The sequence below is a fragment of the Varanus komodoensis genome, unplaced genomic scaffold, assembly GCF_004798865.1.
Source record: "Varanus komodoensis strain SLA01 unplaced genomic scaffold, ASM479886v1 scaffold10, whole genome shotgun sequence".
In the NCBI taxonomy this organism is placed as follows: Eukaryota; Metazoa; Chordata; class Lepidosauria; order Squamata; family Varanidae; genus Varanus; species Varanus komodoensis.
In genome coordinates, this window is record NW_025335269.1 from 24,666,530 (window position 1) to 24,688,978 (window position 22,449).

Genomic DNA, 22,449 nt, shown 5'->3' on the forward strand with positions numbered 1-22,449 from the left:
CCTGGGTTTTAAATATTTAGCAGTTCAAAACATGTAATTTTTTCAGTATAGGAAATGGAATATCGGAAGATTCTGTAAAATCAGTTTATTTACAGGATAACTAAGAGGGGAAGAAAACTGACCACCCAAAACATTTCAGGCAGTGCAGTCAGAATAGATCATCTAGCAGACATTTTCCATCTCCACCATTTTGGAAACTGAAAACACCTTTGAAATGCTGATATTTAGAAACCTGGCATAGCTGGATGGGGCATGCTAAGGGTGTAGTAGGTCTGTGTTGTGTTCCTAGTATTGTACCTCATAAATAAAGAAAATAAATGCTGCATAGAACTTTTCAGTAAAAGCTACCTGTTGCATCATTTCAGGAGTTACCAGACTGAATTCTACTTCCATTAACTCAAAAAGGCAAGTAAGGGAGCACATTTTAGAGGTATATGGAATTATACATGATAAGGAGAAAATGGAAAAAAATTCTCCTCCCTCTCTCATAGTACTAGAATCTGGGCTCATCCAATGAAGCTGAAGGATCAGAAATTGACTATGGAAGTAGCATAGTGAAGTACTTCTTGACACAGCACATGGATGAACAGTGTAACCATTTTGGATGGTTTTAAAAGAGAATTAGACACATTCAAGGAAGGCAAGTTTATCAATGGCAGCTAGGTATTATGTCTATGCTGCCTCTAAGAAGTCCCTCTGAACACAGGCTGTGAAGTGCTATTCTTTCCATGCACTGTTCATGGCCTTTCCATAAGCATCTGGTTGGCCATATGGAAGCTGGACTAAATATCCTTGTCTGATACATTCTTCTTATGTCCTTATGGTCTTAAACTGCACACAGCTCTAAGTCACTTGGACATTCATGACTTCACAGAGCCACCTTTGCAATTCTGACATTCACCCATAAGGGACATTCTTCTGAGTATAAAAGTGAAGCATCTTCCCAGTTTAGTTAAAGAAAAAAGTGTGTCACGTCTACTGAACATTTGGGAAGAATGGTTTAGAAGTGTCCAGCCATTTAAGCACAGCTTTACTGTTTCTTGCATTCTGTGTCTCTAGGTAATAAGTAGGTAAGATAAAGGTTTCCCCATGACATTACATCCAGTTGTGTCTGATTCTAGGTGGTGGTGTTCATCTCCATTTCTTAGCCAAGGGAGCCAGTGTTTGTCCAGACAGTTTCCATTGATCATGTTGCCAGAATGACTTAAACACTGAGGCGAAGGGAATGCTGTCACCTTCCCATCAAAGTGATACCTATTTATATACTTGCATATGCTTGCTTTCAAACTGCTAGGTTGGCAGAAGTTGGGACAAAGCAACAGGCGCTCACCCCGTCGTGCAGATTTGAACTGCCAACCTTTCGATTGACAAGCCCAGAGGCACAGTAGTTTAAACCACTGCACCACCCATGTCCCTTAGTAAGTCCGAATGGTCTAATAATCTAATGGTTTCTATCTATGCTAGAAACAAATGGATGCAGTTATACATATTCCATGTCAAAATAAAGAATTGGGAATCTTCCTAGAATTGAGTACTTCATTTTCTTCTCTTTTTCTGAAGTGGGTATTTAGCACCAGAATTTTGAATGGCAGAGAGTGGAGCTGCACTGGGCTGCACCAGTCCTTATTTTACCCCATGTCATGCAAGTGCAGATTATGATAGGCTAATAGAAACATTCACACCTTAGTTTTGACTCAACCAGATAAGACAATTGGATTCCTTTGAGTCTGGGAAAGCAGGAAGTACAGTGGTACCTTGCCTCACAAACTTAATCTGTTCCACACCTCTGGTCGTGACCCAAATTGGTCGTGAGCCATAAGGTTCAATGTAAATAAGGTTAATCCGTTCTATAACAATTTTTTAATCACAAAAATTAGAAACAAAGTGACAAAGAGCAACAAAGTAACAAAGAACAACAAAGACCCCGGCCATTCCCCCCCCCCAGCATGATCGTGGCCATCTTCCCCCCCCCCCCCCCCGCAAGCACGACTGCAATTGTACCCGTCTTTCCTGCACAAGTGTGACTGCAATTGTTGCCATCCACCCCCCGCCCCGGGCGCAATTACGGTCTGCTCGTGCAGGGAAGACAGGTGTGATCGTGATCATCACCCGATGCAGAATTTGAGACCTGAGGCAAAATTTTTCTGAAATTTCTGTTTTCAACCCGATTTGGTCATGAACTGAGGTGTTCATGAGCCGAGATACCACTGTACATGTAACCTGTACACTTGCATAAATATTGGAACACTATCAGAGAAACACAGTAGTGTAGCGGTTACCATGTTAGACTGGTATCTGGGAGATCCAGGTTTTAATTCCTGCTTAGCCATAAAGCACACTGGGTGATCTTGGGCTAGTTACCGACTCTTCACCTAACCTAGCTCACCGGGCTGTTGTGAGGATAAGACAGGGAGAAGGAGAAGGAGGACTGTGTAAAAGTCAAAGTGCCTTAAGTTCTCTGAAGGAAAATAGTTGGAACTTAATATAATAAGATAAAGAAAGAGCAACTGACTACCATGATTGCTACATTACATTTACATCCTGCCTCTTCTGCTTTCACAAGGAATCATAGCCAGCTTATGGCGCCTTCCTCTTCCACTTCTCCATTTTATCCCCACAAGAACCCTCCTCAGAACAACCCTGTGAGGTAGGTTAGGCTGGAGAGAGTGACTGACCCAAAGTCACCAAATGAGCTACATGACTCGAAGTGGAGTCTTGAAAATGAGTCTATTAAGCTCCAGTCTAACACTTTAAACACTAAACCACAACTGCTCGGCATATTTATCTGTAATTTCATATATAATAACCTACATGTAAATTCATTTCTGTCACATCACTTTAAAGGGTCTCTCCTCCCATGGAAAAGAGCAAGTCCAAGGCAGCAAAGAGCATTATGTTCTGTCCTCAAAACTACAGCACAGGTTAGTCAGGGGACACGCATCCCACTGGGAACTTTTTAATTTTTTACCTTAGATCTGCTCCTTGGCATCACTATGGAAACCACATAGCAATTTAAGTGACAGAGGAGCTCATACAACTATACTCTGTACCATCCAGCATTCATTTGAGACATGTTTTGTGTGTACCTAAAATCTATGTTCACACAAGAACAGCTAAAATCTCTGCAACACAGGCAGGTCATTTACAAATGCAAGTCCAACGGTTGGCAGTCACACATGTACCATTTTTTTCCTTGCAAGAATATGATTTTTAAAGCTGTACTTTCCCCTTAGGATCCCCATTACAAAGACCAGCTTTCACTGTTCTATGCTTATTATGTCATATATACCTAAACTACTGTGTTGAACTACAAAATCAATAACGCTAATGTTTTAAAGGTATGGGGATAGGGTATTTTCAGAGATGAAAAAGAGACTCTGCAGTTCTCTCAATTACTGGCTGATTTCAGAGGGTGATGAATTTCGCCTCTGGAGGCGTGAGTCAGCCAACCCGTACATCAGTAACATTCCCACTCTGGCCTTGAAGGAATTATAATTGTACAAACTGAGACAGCAGCTGCTTATCACTCATCCTGGCCTCCGGACTGAGACTTTTTGTTAACAGTAAAAGATCATGAGAAAGACGACTGGAAAAATAAGACTATAACAAAAGAAAAATCACTTCATACACTTTGAATAAAAATGTCAATACAGCTTTCGTGTTTACTGATGCATATGCTATTTTACATCATTTTTTCAATTTAAGTTAAGGCTGAGACATACTGGATTGTAAGCCTTTATGCCAGTGCAAAATTTATTTTTTGTTAAGGATGACTTAAAGATTATGGTAAATATTTATCAGAACCTGAATGAGGGATTCTTCAAAGTCATCTTTTCCAGTGCTCAGGAAAGTAGTCAGCCAAACCACCTCAAGTGTACTGTCACTTCTACCCGCTGTAGGGGCCACACCAGAAGAATTAATCGGGGGAATGGCAAAGACCAGTATTAGGTTAACAATACAGTGACAGAAAATATTTTGGGAAACACCTGTGATCCCTCAGTACCACATGGGATCAAGGGCCAGGATGCACAGTCCAGTAGCTCTTGGAAAAAGTGAAGTACAAATCAGAAGTGAATCACAAATGGCTGCACTTCCACTTGCTGCACTTAACTTGCACAGTGAAAGTTTACAGGGATGAAAAACTGAATTCTACTTCATTTCAGCATGAGCCTCCTTCAAAAAGTTCTTTTTTCTTGGAGAATTCTCTCGAATGAATTTGTGGGAGTCCTATTTGCCCATATAAGAGCTCAGCTGAGGTAAAGATCAGAGAATATTCCTAGAAAGCACAGCTGAGCTCACAAAGGCAAATATTTGCACTAACAGCCTGATTTGCAAAGTTGTTCCTATTCTGTAGTTGTGTCGTGTGTGTGTGTGTGTGTGTTTATGTAAGATGGAAATCAATTCTACTGCATCAATCCTTACCCCTTCTCCTTGATAAACTGTGCAACAGCAATACAGACAGATATATGCAATGCTAGGTTTTGATTTATTCCAATCATAGAATATGGCTTTTTGAAGCAAGGAACAGAAACTATGCCAGTGGTTTACAGCTGGATAATAAAGATATTTCTTTAATTCATTTTTAGAAGAATTTTAATAAATGTGCAGGTTTGTCCTACAATATGAGAGAGAGAGAGAGAGAGAGAGAGAGAGAGAGAGAGAGAGAGAGAGAGAAGATGATGAAGACGATTAGCATAATGGAATGAATTATTTACTTAGCTCTCCTCAAAGATGTCCAATCATTTCAGCCACAGGGGATTGACAATCTGTGTTGCGATGTCTTAGGAATTATTCCCTTTGGTAAAAATGTACACTACCTGTTAGAATGGCTAGTTACAAATTCTTTTGTTACCCATTTTAGCTTGGTTGGCCTAATTGTCTTCAGGTTTATGCTTCTCTAGATAGAAAAGCTACTTCTTCTATCCCAATTTTAATTTGGCATATTTAAAGTTCATAAAATACACAGAACTACCTGCTTAAGAAGAACAAAGACCCACTTGCTACTATTTTTGTGACAACAAGGGAAGAGACACCACTCGCCAACAAGGAAGAAATGGGAAAAAAGAGACATAAGCCTCAATTTTGTAATTCTTCATTGGAACAATTCCAGAAAAACTCTGAAGGCCAGATCCACTGGTCTTCTTTATTCTGTTAAAATGAATAGTTTTCTTTCAGTGCCAGTGTGAGGTTCCTTCCTTGCATGTTGGCCCTATGAATAAGCATGGTATGTTCTGTCATTACAACTACCCCTTGTGGCAGTATCAGAAACTGACCTTGGCATTTGACACTGTAACAGAGTTATGTCAGCCACACTTCTCAAATCCTTCATGGCACACCAGTGCCACGTTAGACTATAGCACAACTGTCCTGCAGGTTGGCACAGGTGTGTCATGAAGGATTTGTGTCCACAGAGTAGCATCCTATGCTACTATGCCTCTCCAGACCCCAAGGAAATGCAAAATCCATGTGATTTCTAAGAGTCCTGTCCTGCTCTGAACTCTAAGTATAGTCACATAAGGAGGGGACTTAGAATAGATAGTCAGCAGCTTGGGGCAATTTTCTGTTTTGGTGGAAAAGCTTCACGGGGCTTGCTCAGACAAGTCCCGCAAAAATGCCATTCTTTGCTTCCAAGGTTCAGGGACTTTCCTGCATTGTGCCAATCCCTTTGGGACGATACTCCCTGAAGTATCCAAATGAACCTTTAGGGGCTTTATATCACACGGCTCTGTGTAAGGACTTTAGTATGTTGATAAACAATAGATTACATTTGAAGAGGCAATTGAAACTATTCATGTATGGAATTGCACTTTCTAGTCTAAGCCAGATAAAAAGGATTTTGGGCAAAATTATATTTGAATTGTACAGCTGTAAAAATTCATTCTCCAAAACAGGTAATTACAAACTTCAGTTTCACTAGAAGGCACTGTTTGAATGGCTGCTCCTTAGTAATAAGACACATTCTGCATCTTTCTAAGAGAACATATTTTACAAGACTCTTGTTTTCCTAAGTTTCCTTTTTTTAACTGATTGTGACCCACTGCTATCCATTAATGTAGGAAACAGGACACTTCTGAATGCTCGCTTGAAAATCCTTTGATCACATCTAATTTCCTGTAGTTCTAGGAGCTTTTCACGCTTGGATCCTTAAAGAGTTCCAGCCGTTTATGCCCTATCATGCCCTGATAGCAGGAGGAAGTTATGGAGACTGCAATTGTCATTTTGCCTCACATAATAGATGAACAGTTACAAACGTCAAAGAGCTTCCAGGTTTATACCTGATAATGACAAAGCTATGAGATAGTAAAGAAATCTGCAGCAGTGCCATCTCCAGGGAGTTCATTGTGTACACTTAGAATAATAGAAGCAATCTTTTCATAAAAAGACTTTAGTAAACATTATGGGATTTGGCAGATGCCATAAACATGAATGAACAAATCCAACGACAGATAAGGGAGGGATCTAACAAAGCAGTTACTCCATGGAGGGCTTCTGGTGACACTGTAAACCACCAGTGACCACAGGTGATCCAAAGAAAATATTAGATAAGGAACGTGTAACAAGCTTGCTGTGTTAACTGAGATGTTATCAACTCTGGGGTAATGGGGAGAGCTAACAAATAAGAGATAAGAAACTCTGTCCTGGAATAACTAGTTCATTATGCTGTGGAGGAACTGCTGGTGACACTGTGGGTCAGGAAAGCAGGGATAGGGTGTTCTTCAGCAACAAGGATAGAGAAATCTCTGATAGATGACTAATACATTAAAACAGGGAAAGTGAAGTACCAATTCATGGACTTTTGGGCATCCTCGCGTTAACAGGTCTTATGCTCTCTGTACACAAGAGGCATCTCAAGGGCTGTGGTTTTTGCTATTCTTCTATCTTTCCCCAAGACAACATGACATATATGGGTTTTTTTTACATTTGACAGCATTGCCCTGGCATAAGAAGTAGATTTTGGCCTGGAAGTGTCATGGGTGAATATAATGTGTCAGTAGGGAGGCAGCTGTGTGTGTTTCCCTATTCTCTCCACTGGACTCAGGCCAGCTTAACAGCCGAAGCAGGAGCAAAATGTAGCCATCCAGAGTTATAAATAACTGACAGCGTTATATAGGGATAAGGAAGAAACTGATAAACACTCACGCTGTACATTGGCTTTTCCCCATGTACCTCCAATAGGGAAGACACCTGGCAGTGGGGTGGGGTGTGGGGGAGAAGAGTTTTGCATATGTGAGACTCAGCAATGACCTTGCACTTTCACAGGGTTGGGTATCAGCTGTACATTCAACGATAACAATGTCCATTGCTATACTGCCTGTAGCCGAAGCTCTCTGAGAGGTTTGCAACATCCAGATTTCAACCAGGCCAGATCCTGCTCAGCTTCCAAGATTAGGCAGGACCAGGCACTATCAATTTCAACTTTTGGTTACAACATGACAAAATTTTCCATAAAATGTGGAAAATACCAAAAAAGGATTGGAGATACATACTTCTGCAAAGCACTGTAAATTGGCTCTCTTTTAAGTTGGTTCTGGACATGAACTTATTTGCCAACAATATATGTAGTATGTGTTCCATCCCTTTGTCAAGCGTGCTTCCACACACCAACATTTCTCAATACACTTGTTCAGTGTCATGCTCAAGGAGGGTATTTAATCACACGTAAGGACAAAAGGCCCCGTGCCTTAGCACTGCTGTGCATAGTGCCCCCCCTTCTTGAGCTCTCCATGTTGAGCAAAGAAGAGGGAATCTCCTCACATGACACTGAATAGGACTTACTGCTGTGCATGTCAGGACCCTGAGAGACCAGGGTGTCTGAACACACAGCCAGTTCAACTCACATTTGAGGGAACCCAAGCAGAAGCCCCTTCAGACCTTGCTGTTCAACCTGGATGGTGGGGAACAGGTTTGGGGTGGCAGTTTGTTTTGGACTTGATGTTATTTTGGGTGGTACTGTTTTTAATATTTAGGCGAAAGGCAGCAGCTCAGTGGCACAGCACATGCTTCGATGGCCAGCTTTTCCAAGCAGGACTAAGAATAACTCTTGCCGGGAACTCTGGAGATCTGCTGCCAGCCAGTGTCAGCAATACTGACAGACCCAGTTTAAGACAGATTCCCAGGTTCCTGATCTTGTGAATTTTTGGACACAACCATTTCATTTTGGGGGCTCCAGTTCCAAGGTCCTCAGAGCTGTTCTTCTGAAGGCCAAGCCCTCAGCCTGCTCCCTCCAACAGCCAGCTTAAAAAGAGCCATGCCAGTTGACCCCCTGAGGACACAGCTGGGTCTCTGAGGACAGAAAAGGGTGTGTGGAGAGACTGGGAGTGCTTATTTAATGTGTTTGAATGGGCTGAACAGGCAATGTGATAGAACTCCCCACCACTCTTCTAAGACTGAACAAGGAGAGTTCATCCTGTTTATAAATTTATCAATTAAAAGAAATACACCAACAGATTTGAATAATGTGAAACGTTTTGAGAATAAAGCAGCCTCAGCCATTTTGTGGTGAAACATTCTGAAATTTAAGATGCTGTGTTTAATTTTAAGCAAGTCTATGTAGTTAAAACCTGCATGTGCTCTCATGGGCTGCTTGCCTTGTCGAATGTTTTAACCTGGAGTCATTTTGATTTTTGCTCCCTCTCTGAATGGTGTTTTAGCTGGTTTTGTTAGTTTGTATGCCTTATTTCCTATTTTCATGGTGCTTTTGTTGAATGTTACCATTCTACATCAGTAACATATATTTATGCTGAAGGTACAGGATATAAAGATACCTGTCCCCCCTCCCCCTGCCCCCGCATGTATCACATCTAATCAAAAGAAAATATCACCAAACAAAGAATCTGGGTGGAAAGACAGCAGACCCTGCTTTAAGTATATGCTGCATGAGGTTCCACAATTGGAATCTAGAGCTTTTATGTCCCTGAAAACCTGTAACAGAAAGTGGATGTACAAATGACTCCTGCTTTCATTTTCTGCCATATTATCTTGTCTCTGTAAAGGATCCTTGTGTACTTTTGCACACAGGAGAGATGCAAATGCCCCTTTTTAAATGAAACCCTTGGCAGAAAGTAAGCCATTTTACTCATCCACTTTTCCACCATGAATTGAGATGTGAGAAAGAACCCTTGGAAATGCTTCAGTCCATGAAATCTGAAGGATCTGAGCTGAAGTATTTAGCAGTAAAAACACCTATGGGGAAGAGCTGGATTGCAAATCAGCCTTTTCATGCAAATGTTCACTTTCAAAGAACTTGAATATTCATGTAGTTCCATGGGGGCCTCATTGCTGTTCAGGCCAACCACTAGCATGAATGCTTTTTTATTAGATGTGGAGAGGGTATGAAATTTTTGAAGTTTTGCATTTCTAAGAAAATTCAGCTGTTACATTAGAAGGATGTGGAACCAAATTTGTCTTGAGTTATTTTCATTCAAAGTTCTTCAAGTGCCAGGGGGAAAAGAAATGATGCCAATTTGGACACAGGGATTATATTTCACTCCCTAGTGATTCAACCAGGCAATAGTTAATAATTGCCTGACCACATTTCAAGGAGAAAACACAGCATCTCCTTTCCATGGCTGTGCATAAGGGAAGAAAAAGGGTGAAGGAGTGTGGCTTTTGCTCACTGCTCTGTCATTCCAATTCTTCTCTGCTTATCAGTGAGCTGAAATTATTCTTTTCTTTTTTAGTTAATACATATATGGCCTGTCTCTCTTGCTTACAAGAACATTAATAAAACCATAAAACAAAATGGCTAGCTGGGGAATGCTTTAGGACTTATTCTGTTGAAACATGCATGGAATTGTGCCCTAAATGGCTCAAAATCAGCATAAAAGTAGCAATCGATTAAAATACAAACCGTTGAAGATGATTCAGACTAACTGGATATATATTTTTTTCACATCACCAGCATTAAAACAAAACAAAACTATTCAAATGTCCGGGTGAATACTTCCCAAAGAAAGTAAGGTAAGGTATTTAGTAGAACCAATTGAAAAAGGCACAATGTTATAAGCAATGTTTTAATTTTTCCAGCTTTCTTCTTAAGGCTGGATGTCAAGCGAAGTAGCATCAGTGAAGAGAAAATGTATGGAATTATATATTATCTTAAGTTGAAGTAACAGAGTTATAACACACTGCCTTCATGTCTTCTCAGAAGTAAGTCCTATTGAGTTCAATGGGAGTTAGACCTACTTACCTATCGGTAATTCCCTTGAACCCCAAGATGCCTGCAACTGAGTAGAGATGTATGTATATGATGTGCTGCTTATGAGATTAATATCTAATGGAGCAAGAGGAGACTTCAACATGGACCAAGTTTGATTCTTAATTGATCAAGCTGAGTCTTACATTGAGGTAATAGCAGAACATCTTCCTCCAGGAGTGTGTGCGTCAGTGCATGCTGTGAGTAAATACCCTGTTATAATGTTGTTATAAACCCTGTTATATCAGAAATCAGTGTGGATGCCAGGAATAAAAAACAGCTCCATGGTCAGGGTAGTGACCACCCGCATACTCAACAGCGTGATCGCTGTTTCCCACTACAGGACAGTCCAATTCCCATTACTAAGATGTTTGCCTTTCAGTTATATTAACAGTACTACAGATTTTCCACAGGTTTTTACTAAATATAATACCCCATTACATATTACTTCACAGCTTCTCCATTGTTGTCCTACTCACTCAGGCACATAGAAACGATGTAAGCAGTGACTCACAGCAAACAGACATATACATGTCATATTGGATTTACATGTAGCATAGAGTCATTTAGACATGAAATAATAACTACACACAAAGTTTTTTCTAATGATGGGCCATGGGCTATGTTAATCCACAGAAAGGTGCCAGGACAGAAAAGCTTTATGGCCATCCAAAACTGACAGTGATCTTCTAACTGATGGATGGGTGAAGGTATGCTACTAATAAAATTACAAACAAAACTCCCACAGTTATGCATTGCCAGCATAATTTTAAAAATAAACAGCTAAAGAGACCAAAAAGAAAAATAAATGTGGTCAGTGCAGGATTGGACCAGTCACCAAACACAGAAGCTTCCCAAATGTCTGACCACACACTTCATTGGTAGCATTTGTAGCACAGAACAAGTGGGGTAAAAGGCAGGATAAACGGCCATGCGAGGTTTATCATAAGCCCAAAGTATTTGAATCATACTGTCCAAATTCAGCATGGAAGCAGCCAATGCTCCTTATTAAGTGACTCTTCAAATGAGCAGTATTGAATTGCTTTTAGTCTGAGGGTCCCCTGGGAGATTTTCTTTCCGGTGGGGGAACCATTTCAATGGTGGTTGAAGATGAAGGCAAAAGAACTAGTTTAAAGTTTTTACTACCAGTCACTAACGAGAGGCATTTCAACTTTTTAGAATGGCGAAAAGCATGTAAAACCCATGAAACCGTCAAATGGTTGGTGAGTTAATGAGAAGTGAGAAAAATGTATGTGGACTGATTAAGGATAAGAGTAAAACTTTTCCACTAAACATGGGAAGATTTTTATATTTCTTAGTGGACTACTAGAAAGACAAAAGTTACACTACAACTTGATCAAGCTTTTGTACAGGGGGTTGCAAACATCCAAGTGAGACTAATGGAACTGTATTATCATTGCAAATATATTTTAGTAGCCATGTGCTTCTTTTCCTGTACTGAAGTGAGGTTGCGGTGACACAATTTTTTAAAAAGGAGATAATAATAAGTAGAACTGCACATCTTCCAACAGAGAGTGGAGATACTAAGGGAGGATATGGGCTGAGGGATAAGGGTATTTCAAATACTCACTGGAAATAGAACTGACAGCATGCTGACAATAAAGCTTCCTTCAGGAGTAAATCTTACAAAAGGGAAAATATTATACAGCAAATAAACTCTTCTGCTCAGATGCCAGAGTACTGCTCTTGATGGCTCCAAAAATGCCATTGCTAAAGTAAAAGAAGCTAAGCAAAGGATACTGAAAACTATGATCAGGCTATTCGGTTTTATTTTTCAAAGGAGGTTTTATTGTAGCCAATTCAAACTGTCAATCACAACTTTTATTAAACCACAAAAGTGATGTCAGATCAATGGTGGTTTAAGACACATTATGAGTGACAGTCTGATGATGGAGCAATTTCAGGATCCATTTATTATTAAACATAGACTAATACTTTTCTCCTCCTCCCCTGCCCTTTTTCTTCTTTAGGGTGAATGATGTATATCCACTGACTTGTCTAGCAAGGCAAAGCTTAACAGTCCATCAATGTAAAAATTACTGTATCAAGCCAGTTTTGGGGTCAAACCCCAGGAAACCCATATGAATAAAATAGCTAAGGGAAGCTATTAGGGATGACACCATTTACAAAACAATAAAACTGGAACTTTCATTTTCTAGGAAATATATATCTACTGTTGCACAGTGCTCTTTGGCATCAACAGCACACTATATTCAAGTAGCCAACACAATTAGGGATGGAAGAGAGCCAACCTTACTTTCTTTTACATTCAGTCTCAAATTCTTTGCTCCCAGGTGATGAAGAAATCTTTGAGTTTTGGTAAAATGGGGAGAGGGAGAGGGAGAGGGAGAGAGAGAGAGAGAGAGAGAGAGAGAGAGAGAGAGAGAGAGAGCTCATTCCTCGCACCAGCCCACACCGATAGGTTCAGCCATTTCCAGGAAAAGACCATTTTGTACTACCTGCCTGTCAGTCCACTGTTAAAGATGAGGAGCTTGTCAGAAGAAGCATAACCCAAGTTCAGCTTCACAAACATGGTTGAACAGAGGACGATTCAAAACCAGACTTTTAGAGCTAAGCACTCTTCTGCCCAATAGATTTGCCAGTTTCATGTTCTTCCACGTTTGAATTCTTTAACACTCACATTCTTCCCTGGGAACAAATGTGTGTATTGTGGCAATTTCTTACCAAAGAATGAAGCAAACAAAATTATCCTCCATCCCTAGGCACAATCATTACAGTTGACAATTGCACAAATAAGTGGCATCAACCTATTCCAGGCTGCCACTATGGCTGCCATTTTTGGTCACTGTTGACCAGGCCTCTTTGCTTGCTGTTTGCAGCAGCAAGCCCAATGAATTCTGATGTTGTCACATTCCAGATGAATTGGCTAAATTTTTAGACCCAATCCAGAGTTCAATCAACTCCAATCCTAAGACTGCCATAAAGTCTTTTTAGATTTCTTTTTCCATTGTAGGTTGCTTTATATCCAAACAATATAGGCATTTAAGCAGGCAGTAATTGCTAGCTTTGAAAAAGCAAAAACAAAACACAACTGGCCATCATTCAATTGTGCATTTGAAGGTGTATATGGTCACAAGTCCCCACAGGACCTTTGGTGTTGCTATAATAAAGAATTATCTCAGGATTGGTGCACTGTGCATTTGGAGCACAGAAAGTCACTGTCCTTCCTTTCTTTAGCATATCCTTTGCAAGTACGCGTAAGATATCATTTATCGCCATTGGCACTTTTGGATATGGCAGTAAGGAATTGAGGAATTTCTGGTCTATTTTTTTAGTGTGCTCACCAAACTCAGGTTTTTCTTAGCTAATCTTCTGGTTAGTGGCACTGGTGAAAAATACTAGTTATTTCCCATAGAACATCTCATAAGTGTGTTAGCTTCTCAGGCAAGGAGTAGTTAATTGTGAGGAGTAGCTAATTGCAAAGATGCTTGACAGCAAGCCTCCGAAACACTTTTTGTAAAGATATTCCTAAACACAGATGGAAAGAGTTCATTTAAAAGGCCTGTACTGAGAGCTGCCATTATGTCTACTGAGATGAGGATTCAGACTGACTGCCAAAAATGTCCAGATGCAGTTGGCGTCAGAATGACCTCCAAAACAGAATCTGTGTATCTCAACATAAATTCTACAGTTCATTATGGTGAAACTGTTTCAGGAAGAATGGTGGTAGTGGTAGATTTAAACATTTAAGTTTGTAAAGAGGTTCCTAGTGAAGTTAAGGAAAGTAAGCAATTTGAGTAATTGTGAACATAGACATTCTCTTTCTCTTTTTTCACAACAAGAAAAAAAACAGGTTCTCAGTTAACTATCTATATACATGAATGGAAACTAATGAATGCAAACAACAGGATTGCTTTAACTACCAAGAAACTTATGTGTTTGGTATTTCATTATCATTCCATTTGGGGTAGTACTAACCCCCAAAACTGTAATAATAAAAACACAGATATTAATGTGATATGTAGTATCATGTATGTCAGAATTAAAAGAAAATCTAAATAACAAGAAATCAGATTATAATACCAGTATCCTTCATAAGATCCTCTTTAATGGATAAATTAATGAAGAATATTTGACAACGTTTCATCAATATTTTGACAATATTTCATTCCCCCCATTCCATTTTCTCTTCTTCCTCACAGGCTGGAGCACCTACTTCACCTGTAAAAGTTCCCAGGTTCAAGCCCTGTTTGAAATCCTGGAGTGCCACTACCTATTCCTGTGATATTGACTTTTTATAAGGTAGGCTCTTATGCCCCTAAGACATAAAAACTGACCACAGAACGAGATGTAGACAGAACTGTGGTCCAGAGAGTTAGACTCTCTGAGCCTCATTCTTGTTTTAGTCGTGCATTTGTCATTCCAAAATGACTCCCAAGGAGTACTTCAAGACTTTGAATCATCACTGTACAATTGCAGAATCTGAAAAATACTGTCTAGTTTTATGTTTACCTGTCTTTTGTCATACCTCTATTGTGTCAAGGAGTCCAAACAATCATAATGTGCTTACTTAACCCAGTACCACCATTTTTTGCGGCAGTTGTCTAATAATTGGCGCAAAGTGACTGCAATTTCAGGAGATGATGTTGACGATAATAGCAGTACATCATAAAGTCTGTACCTTCCTACTTATTTGAGATTTCTTTGGAAAGAAAGCATTATGTGAATATACAAATCCACCCCTTCATTTTGTGCATCCCAGCAAAAAGATACTTTTCACTGATACCTCATCATGTAACTGGCTTCTAGCAACCAGGCCTTAAAATTAGGCAGTCAAATTTCCATAATTTGAAAGGTGCAACTCTCTCTTGAATATTAGTTTATACACATGATAGAGAGCCCCGTATATACAGTCTATGGCACAGCTGAAGTTTGTCTTTGGGTTAATTAAAATATAAAAGTAGTTTGCAAGTCTGCATTTTAGATAAGCACAACTGTGTATTACATCAGTAGCCTATGCTCATGCTTGCAACTATACTCCAAGCCAAATTGCTAGCTAGGAAACCCTGAGCAGGGCAGTTTTGGCTGAAACATATGCTATGCTGATTAACAAAATGGTTTGTCAAAGGAAGTGAATGTATGAAAGCATTTTAATAAAAGCACTTTGCATATTGCAAGCTTTTAAATTAATCTGGGACAGAATGTAGCAGATACTAATGATGCAGAATACTTTATTACTTCCTTGCTTGTTTGCTGAAAACAGCTTGTTGAAAGGTAGCCAATGGTCCTTTATCGCACCCTCTTGTAAATGTTTAAAGGACAACATTAGAAGCATGAGCACAGTGGAAATGTATTGTTCATGCCTTGTATTTCCCATAAAATGTGATCCTGTTGAGATAATTACAGTCAGGGCCTTTCCTTCTCATCTAGCTGGAGTCATATGGATTGCAGTGCCCTGAAAAGATTCACCTCCTTAAAAATAGAGCAGTTGTTTTCTGAATTAAATAAAAATGGTTTGAAATAACAAATCCTAAACCATGGATGAAGACTACAGCTTGCTGAGCAAGGAATCCTGGGGAAGTTTCTTGTCTACTCAGTTTCTTGTAGACATATTAAGAGAGAATACATCTTTAATTTAGAAAGCTTCCACTAGATCAAAATTCTGCAACATGATCCTGATACATATAGTCAGTTTTTTTTAAGGCCCGTAAAACTCCCAGTTATTCTAAGGTGCTGAGCATTATTCCATGCTGCTCTTTTGCTGCCTTTTATTGGCTAGCAGCTCTCAGTCTGAGCTGCCGACTCAGCTCTAGATTCACTGGCATGGAAAGAAAGAACTCCAAGGTTAAGGTGAAAAACAGATTCTCCCAAGGCTGTATTTGGTGTACAAAAGAGTGCAGCTGCAGAGGATCTCAAGCTAAAGCATTTATAGAAATTTTCACTGCTATAAATGGCAAAGGTCAGCTTCATGATTTAACTCTACTTAGTATATATACAGTATAATGTAAAATGTTCATGAGCATTTGCAAAAAGGAAATAAAATTATTTATTGAACACATTACCAATTTAGTCAAAATAAGATTTATAACCTACACTAACACCTCTAAATGGAAACGTTTGGAATAGTTAACAAAAGCATGCAAAATAAAAGTAATTATATTTATTCAAATATAATACAACAGCAAAATAATAATATACATAAGCTAAAAGCAGAATAAAAACAATCCCAAAGAGCAGGTGCTATCAAAATCTAAACAGCGATAAAATCAAAAGCCAGTGGTACAGAAATGTTTTTAAATGCCAGCAGGACAAAGAGGAAGATAATCCAGATTTCAAGGCAAGAACATGGATAGGTGAACCTATCCATTTCATTTCCACTGAGTTTCTCATATTTCCAATAATAAGCCCATTTCTTACTTTCGCATCACTTTGCAAGTCCGGCAAAAAACAAACAAACAAACAAACAAAACCCCAACCAAGCCAAACCAAAACCCTACATGAACATTCATATACACTGTGTGCACATTTCTCCTAATATATATTTCTGTACATATCTTTCCTAGGGTGTATAGTTTTTACAAGCTAAAATAATACAATGCATTTCTCCTCATGTGTTCCCCTAGCATACCTCTTTTTCTGTGGCAGGAACTTCCTCATGCAGGGTGCTTCCACAGAGAAAGCTCTCTTGAGCACTGCCAGCAAAGGTGTTTCAATAGGCAGTGACGTGGCCAGGAGCACCTGCCCCCCGCTCATCCATAGCTCGTTAAACATGGGCCACTTCACATGAGAAGACATGGTCTCTCAAGTAGCTTGATCCCAAGATGTGAAGCCTTTAAAGGTGATACCAACACCTTAAAATGCAGTCAGAAATAGACCAGTACCACCAACACACTCCTTCCTTCCTTCCTTCCTTCCGTCCTTCCTTCCTTCCCTTTTCTTCTAAGGTGGCTACAGGAAATCTCAGGCAGTAGCCAGACCCAAACCTGCTTAGCTTCAAGCAAAGTGAGGGATCCATAAAAGGATTACATGAACAAACACTAGGCACTGAACAAGATTTTGATAGCGGTATTCTGCACTTATGGAAGATTTTGGGGGGCTCGTGAGTAGTTATGTTGTAGATATCTGAAAATACAACTTGTCGTGTAGTTGACTCGTTATTTACTAATGATTGGACAGAGTACACATTTCCAGTTTTGGGTACCATGAGGCAAGATGGGTTCAGTGGGCCCTGCTCTCTCTGTGTGTGTCCTCCTTGATTATGTGGGCACTGCTTCTCCTTTTCCAACTGGCATCTCATCCCACAGGGAAACAGATGAGCAGAGGTTATGCCTCACTGGCACTCTTGCTGTCTAATGAGGGAGACTGGCAGTAGTGGAATGTGGCAGATGTACAACTATGCCAATCCCTGATGCCACTCCTGTTTGTGGATACTGTATTTGTAACATAAAAATAACCTAAACCTCAAACTTCCTCAAAATGTTGAGGACGTACTCCCTGATGTGCATTTCCAAGCACAAATCAAATTAGACAAACAGATGATAGAACCAGCAAGTCCTTGGGATATGGGGAAGATCATGGTGCATACCAGAAAAGGTCACAACTTATTATAAGAAGAGTTCATGTTAGCTCAGCGCATGGAAAATGTAAATCAAACATTTTAGCCTACTGGGGAATCTTCTTTCCTTTAACTCAACACTTGATGATACGTGGGAAAGAAAATTATCAGCAACATTTACTTTGAAACACCAAACAGAGAACATAAAAAGAAATCCCCCCTCACCAAATGCTTCCTCTTCAAGCATTTCAGAATGTTGATATCACAAACTAACAATGTTCAGATATAATTCAGTGAAAACTGTGTTAAATTAACACTGGGGGCAAGAACAAATGCAGTGAAATAACTGAATATATGCCACAGACAAGCTTGGACAATTTAAGAGATTTTAAAGGAGAAAGCTGAGCTTATATGAACAAGACTGAACCATATGAATTATGTCCTTAATTAGAACCACTCTGCCAACCAATGGCTTGTTCTAGTAGAGCCACTATAACAGGTTCACTTTATTTTTATATATTCATTTTTCAATCCAGAAAATTGTGCAAACATGTTTGTGATTTTTCAATTATTTTTACTGACAAGGCAAGAGCCTGCATAGGCTAAGTTGTGCACAGTTGCCAGGGGCCAAGTGCAAAGTTGTCAGCTGAACAACACCAGCATTAGGGGGGGAAAGGAGAGTCAAAATTTTGAAGGTCCACCAAAAAAGCATGGGGAGATGACAATATATCCTACTTAGCAATGCAATTTTCTTGGTGTTAAATGTTGGATTGCTTTCCAGTGCCCTCTACCTTTTTAACATTTCCCCAAGTCTCCAGCTGGTCCAGAAAAGGAATATATAGTCTCCCCCACTTTTCACAACTCTGTTTCCAAGCACTTACTCATGCAAGTCAATATCTCAGAAGGTACCCGAATAGGATGGCATGTATGCAACCCAATGGTGGCAGGGTATAATTACTACTGACATAGGAGCCCTGCATATTCCCTCGTATTCTGCCATCAATAAAGGTTTGGAGATTTTTAAAACTTTCAGAATATTTGTGCATCTGTTTTGGACTGGGAAATAGATGCAAATTCGAATTAAGTGGAATTGAAACTTGTGTACCTACCGCAACTAGTATAATAATAATTGAACAAATGTAAACTGCCCAGAGATCCTGTGGGCTATGGGGCAGTATATAAATGTAATATATACATATTTACATACATACATTAGAGCAACTACTTCACAAATGTGCCTTTCATTTACTTCCCAGCCATTAAATTTGTGATGTTCTATCGAACTGTCAGGGAAGTGAAGCAACTGCAGCTATAACTGCTTTTAAAATGAACTGCAAAAAGCAGGGATGTTCATATCTCCCCTTTCTGGAGTAGCTGGAGACATTGAGAAGTGCTGAAAATGCAAAGAGTACAGAAGAAGGCCACCTTAACACTTAAAACTGAGAAGACAGCACCACTGTTAAGTGGGAGATACTGTTCCCCACTCCCATTTCAGCTTCTCTTGCTGTTGTTCTCCCTTGACTGGTAGTTTTCAACTGACAGATTTTCAATTGCTGGTAACTGTACTCAGCTTAGCCTTTATATAATCTTACCTTCTTAATTTCCTTAAATATTCACTATTACATCCCCACTATTCCACGTAAAATATACAAGGAAATTAACCAGGCAAGAATACACATATTTTGCACTTGTGAAAGACAACCACCACCACCACCACCACCACCACAGTTGTGCATTTTTTGGAGGCCAAAAAAGAAAAATGAAGACGCAAATTTTGCAATTTTGAAGTTTCAGAATGCAGGAGCAGCAGAAGCTGCCACTGCCACAGACAGACAGACTGACTGACTGACTGACTGACCAGGGGTAAATGAAAAGGGGTAATCAGATGATCAGAGCGGAGAGGGGGACACAAGCAAAGGAAACTTGGGTATTTGCTGCAGTGAGCTGGACGACTGAGTGGAAAGGAGGGGGAGAACAAGTCATGATAAGCTGAGCTGTCTGTTAGGAGGACCAAGGGCTGTTTCACAAGCATCCCAACTGCATAACTTACTTGCAGAGTGGATTACCATGACATGGGAATGCAGCAACTTCCTTTAACTTTTGCGCTCAAGTTACTCACTACAATGTTTTGTTTGTAATAAAAATTATACAGTTTGATCATTTTTTAAAAGACAACATCGCTCTGATGAATAAATCCACAAAACTCCAGCATATGCCTGTATAGATGCTTGCTAGCCATTTTTTTATCACTGTTCAGATACAAGTATGAAAAGAAGAAAAATGAGGAATGACCACAGACTAGTCTGTTTCTTTTAGTTCCTGGTATGAAGCATTTAAATTTAAAGTAAATTATAGACTATCAAAGCTACTCTCCCAAAACAGTGTTTTAGGAATAGGGGAAATCTTTTGCTTTTTCTTTTTGCTTGATTTTTTAAAGAAAAAGTATCTTCACCTGTAAGCACAGGCAAGTATTCTGGAAAAATGGTAGGTTACAAAGAGAAAGTAAGGCTATTTTTTAAAAAATGCTGCCTTTCACTATTACTAGCTATTACTTTACCATTATGTGTTAATCTGTTGCATTGTTAACAAGTTTAGAAATTGTTAACCAATGGAAAGTATAAAATGTATAAATATAAATAAAGTAATTTGTGGTCTGGGGCACAACAATCGTACAACCTCTAGACAGTATTCTGAGAGTTGTGTATTTTTGGGGGATTCCCAGCTCAAGGGAACTGCTCTAACTTCAGAGCTAGAGATCCATGTTTCGATCTCCCTCCATCACCCACAACTGGTACAGCAAGAAACATGGAAACTGCTTATCCAAGACACCACCACATCATGATGTATTCTGACAACAACTCAACCTTCTTCCCTTCCAGTTTCTGCTCCAAACTTCTTCAGCTAGAAGGCTGAAATAAGCTGTTTCATTGCTTCACCAGAGCACTGCTTCTGCTCATCATAGGATTCCTGCAGTTCTCTGAATATGGAAGGTCATGAGCATCCCAATGGGATTGTGCCCTGCATCCTGTTTCATTAATTAATGTTTTACACAACAGAAAGCAAATTCCTATCAATCACCAGAATCTTGGTACATGTAAAATGAAGCAGCCACCTCAGCCGATAGATTTCGGTGCATCATTAAAGGGTGGTGAATTGTTAAGTATTTAGTTTCATAGTTACTGTTTACCCAAATGGGGTGCATTTGGATTTTCTGCTGAAGCAACTCATTAAAATGTATCTGATTTATACATATATGTAAGGATCTTTAGTATGCATATTATGTGGATATGACAACAGCAGCTGTGTGAATGAGTTGCTATTCTCTGTACTTGTAGTCTAAGAAGTAACTTGTACATCTGCCTCACAGTGGTGAAATGCTTATCTAGGGGCATACACTTCGTAATAAAATCTTTTATCATACCTTGTAATAAATGCATAAGTAGAGACTTCTGCATCACAGGGCTACATTAGTACCCTGGAAATGTCCTTTCTGGGTATTAGAGTAACACTTTCAGCATTTTATAGGCAGAATGAATGCAATGCTATCTCGGACTGGAAATCCGGAAATGAGGAAAATGGTATGATTTTTTTAAAAAAACCCTCTCCAGTGGTTTTTTTTTTTTTTTACAAAACCATCCTCTCTATGGGCCACGTCCAACTGAGGGCAATTAATAACGACAAAGACATCAACAACAACATCAGCAATGGCAGATATTAATTATAGATATAAAAATCACATCAAGAAGTACATTTTCATATGCTAGTTCTATATTTACCAAAATTTAAAATATATTACAAATTGGTACAGAAAGAACAATTAATTAGTGGCGATAATGCTCTAATCATAAAGACTGGACTGAAAATTATTTGATTAGATGGAGAATAATCTTTGAGAACGTAAAAGCTAAGAATGCAGGATTTAAAAACAAGAATTTAAAGCACATTGTTGAGGCTTACCGTTCCTGTTGTACCCAAGGAAAGGTGATTCATCTGTTGCGTCAGGGGCCCCATCATACTTGCTGGCTGCATGGACATTGTGTGGTCCATTGTTGGTGTTAACACAGCACCCTATAAATACACATAACTTCCATCATGATGTTATTTTAATAACAGATTTTAATTTTAAATGACAACCTACTGTAAAACTTACCATAGAAAACAAATCAAATTCATTTCCAGCACTTGTGTCAGGACAAGAGCAAAACAAGGCAGCTGCATCAGATGGCAGATTTTGTGGCATTACTAAAATGCAGTCAGTTGTCTAATGTGCAGTTTAATCATAATGGAGTCCATTTGAATTTTCTGCCACAACATCTCATCAAAATCCCTCTAATTAATAGAGATGCAACTCTTCAAATTCAACCCTAGGTGTTGTAACAGCTAAAGTGAGAAGGCAACATGGCAGTTGACTTGGAATAATTTTTTACATAGATGTGAAGGTTGACGGGAGGAAAATTGCTACCTCTTTAGAACCTACTATAAAGCAACTACTTTCAGATGTGTAAGGTTGCTACAACTGCAATTCTTATGAGACTATTATATAAAGAAGGTCTTAATGCAGATCTCAGTTTGCTTCCTATTCCTGACAAACAAGCGTATGTAGAAAGGTGAAACCAAAGCAAGGTAAAATGCTTTTCAATGTTTGCAATATCCTAGATGAAATAATATCATTTAATGTTATCTCATGTGCCCCATGTTACTCTCGTATAAACATGCC

The 22,449-nt window shown here is 39.3% G+C and overlaps 1 protein-coding gene across 7 annotated transcripts in view; it reads right to left on the reverse strand.

Moving 5' to 3' along the window:
* The window catches only part of RBMS3 (RNA binding motif single stranded interacting protein 3), a 515,412-nt gene that overhangs the window by 17,588 nt on the left and 475,375 nt on the right, over nucleotides 1–22,449 (reverse strand). For all 7 annotated transcript variants that reach the window (XR_006413486.1, XR_006413484.1, XM_044417609.1 and 4 more), the window contains one exon: nucleotides 21,690–21,800. Coding sequence is in view for 5 of the 7 variants with exons in the window: in XM_044417609.1 (XP_044273544.1) it covers nucleotides 21,690–21,800 (111 nt within the window). In the remaining 2 variants the exon portion in view is untranslated. The remainder of the gene's footprint in view (nucleotides 1–21,689; nucleotides 21,801–22,449) is intronic.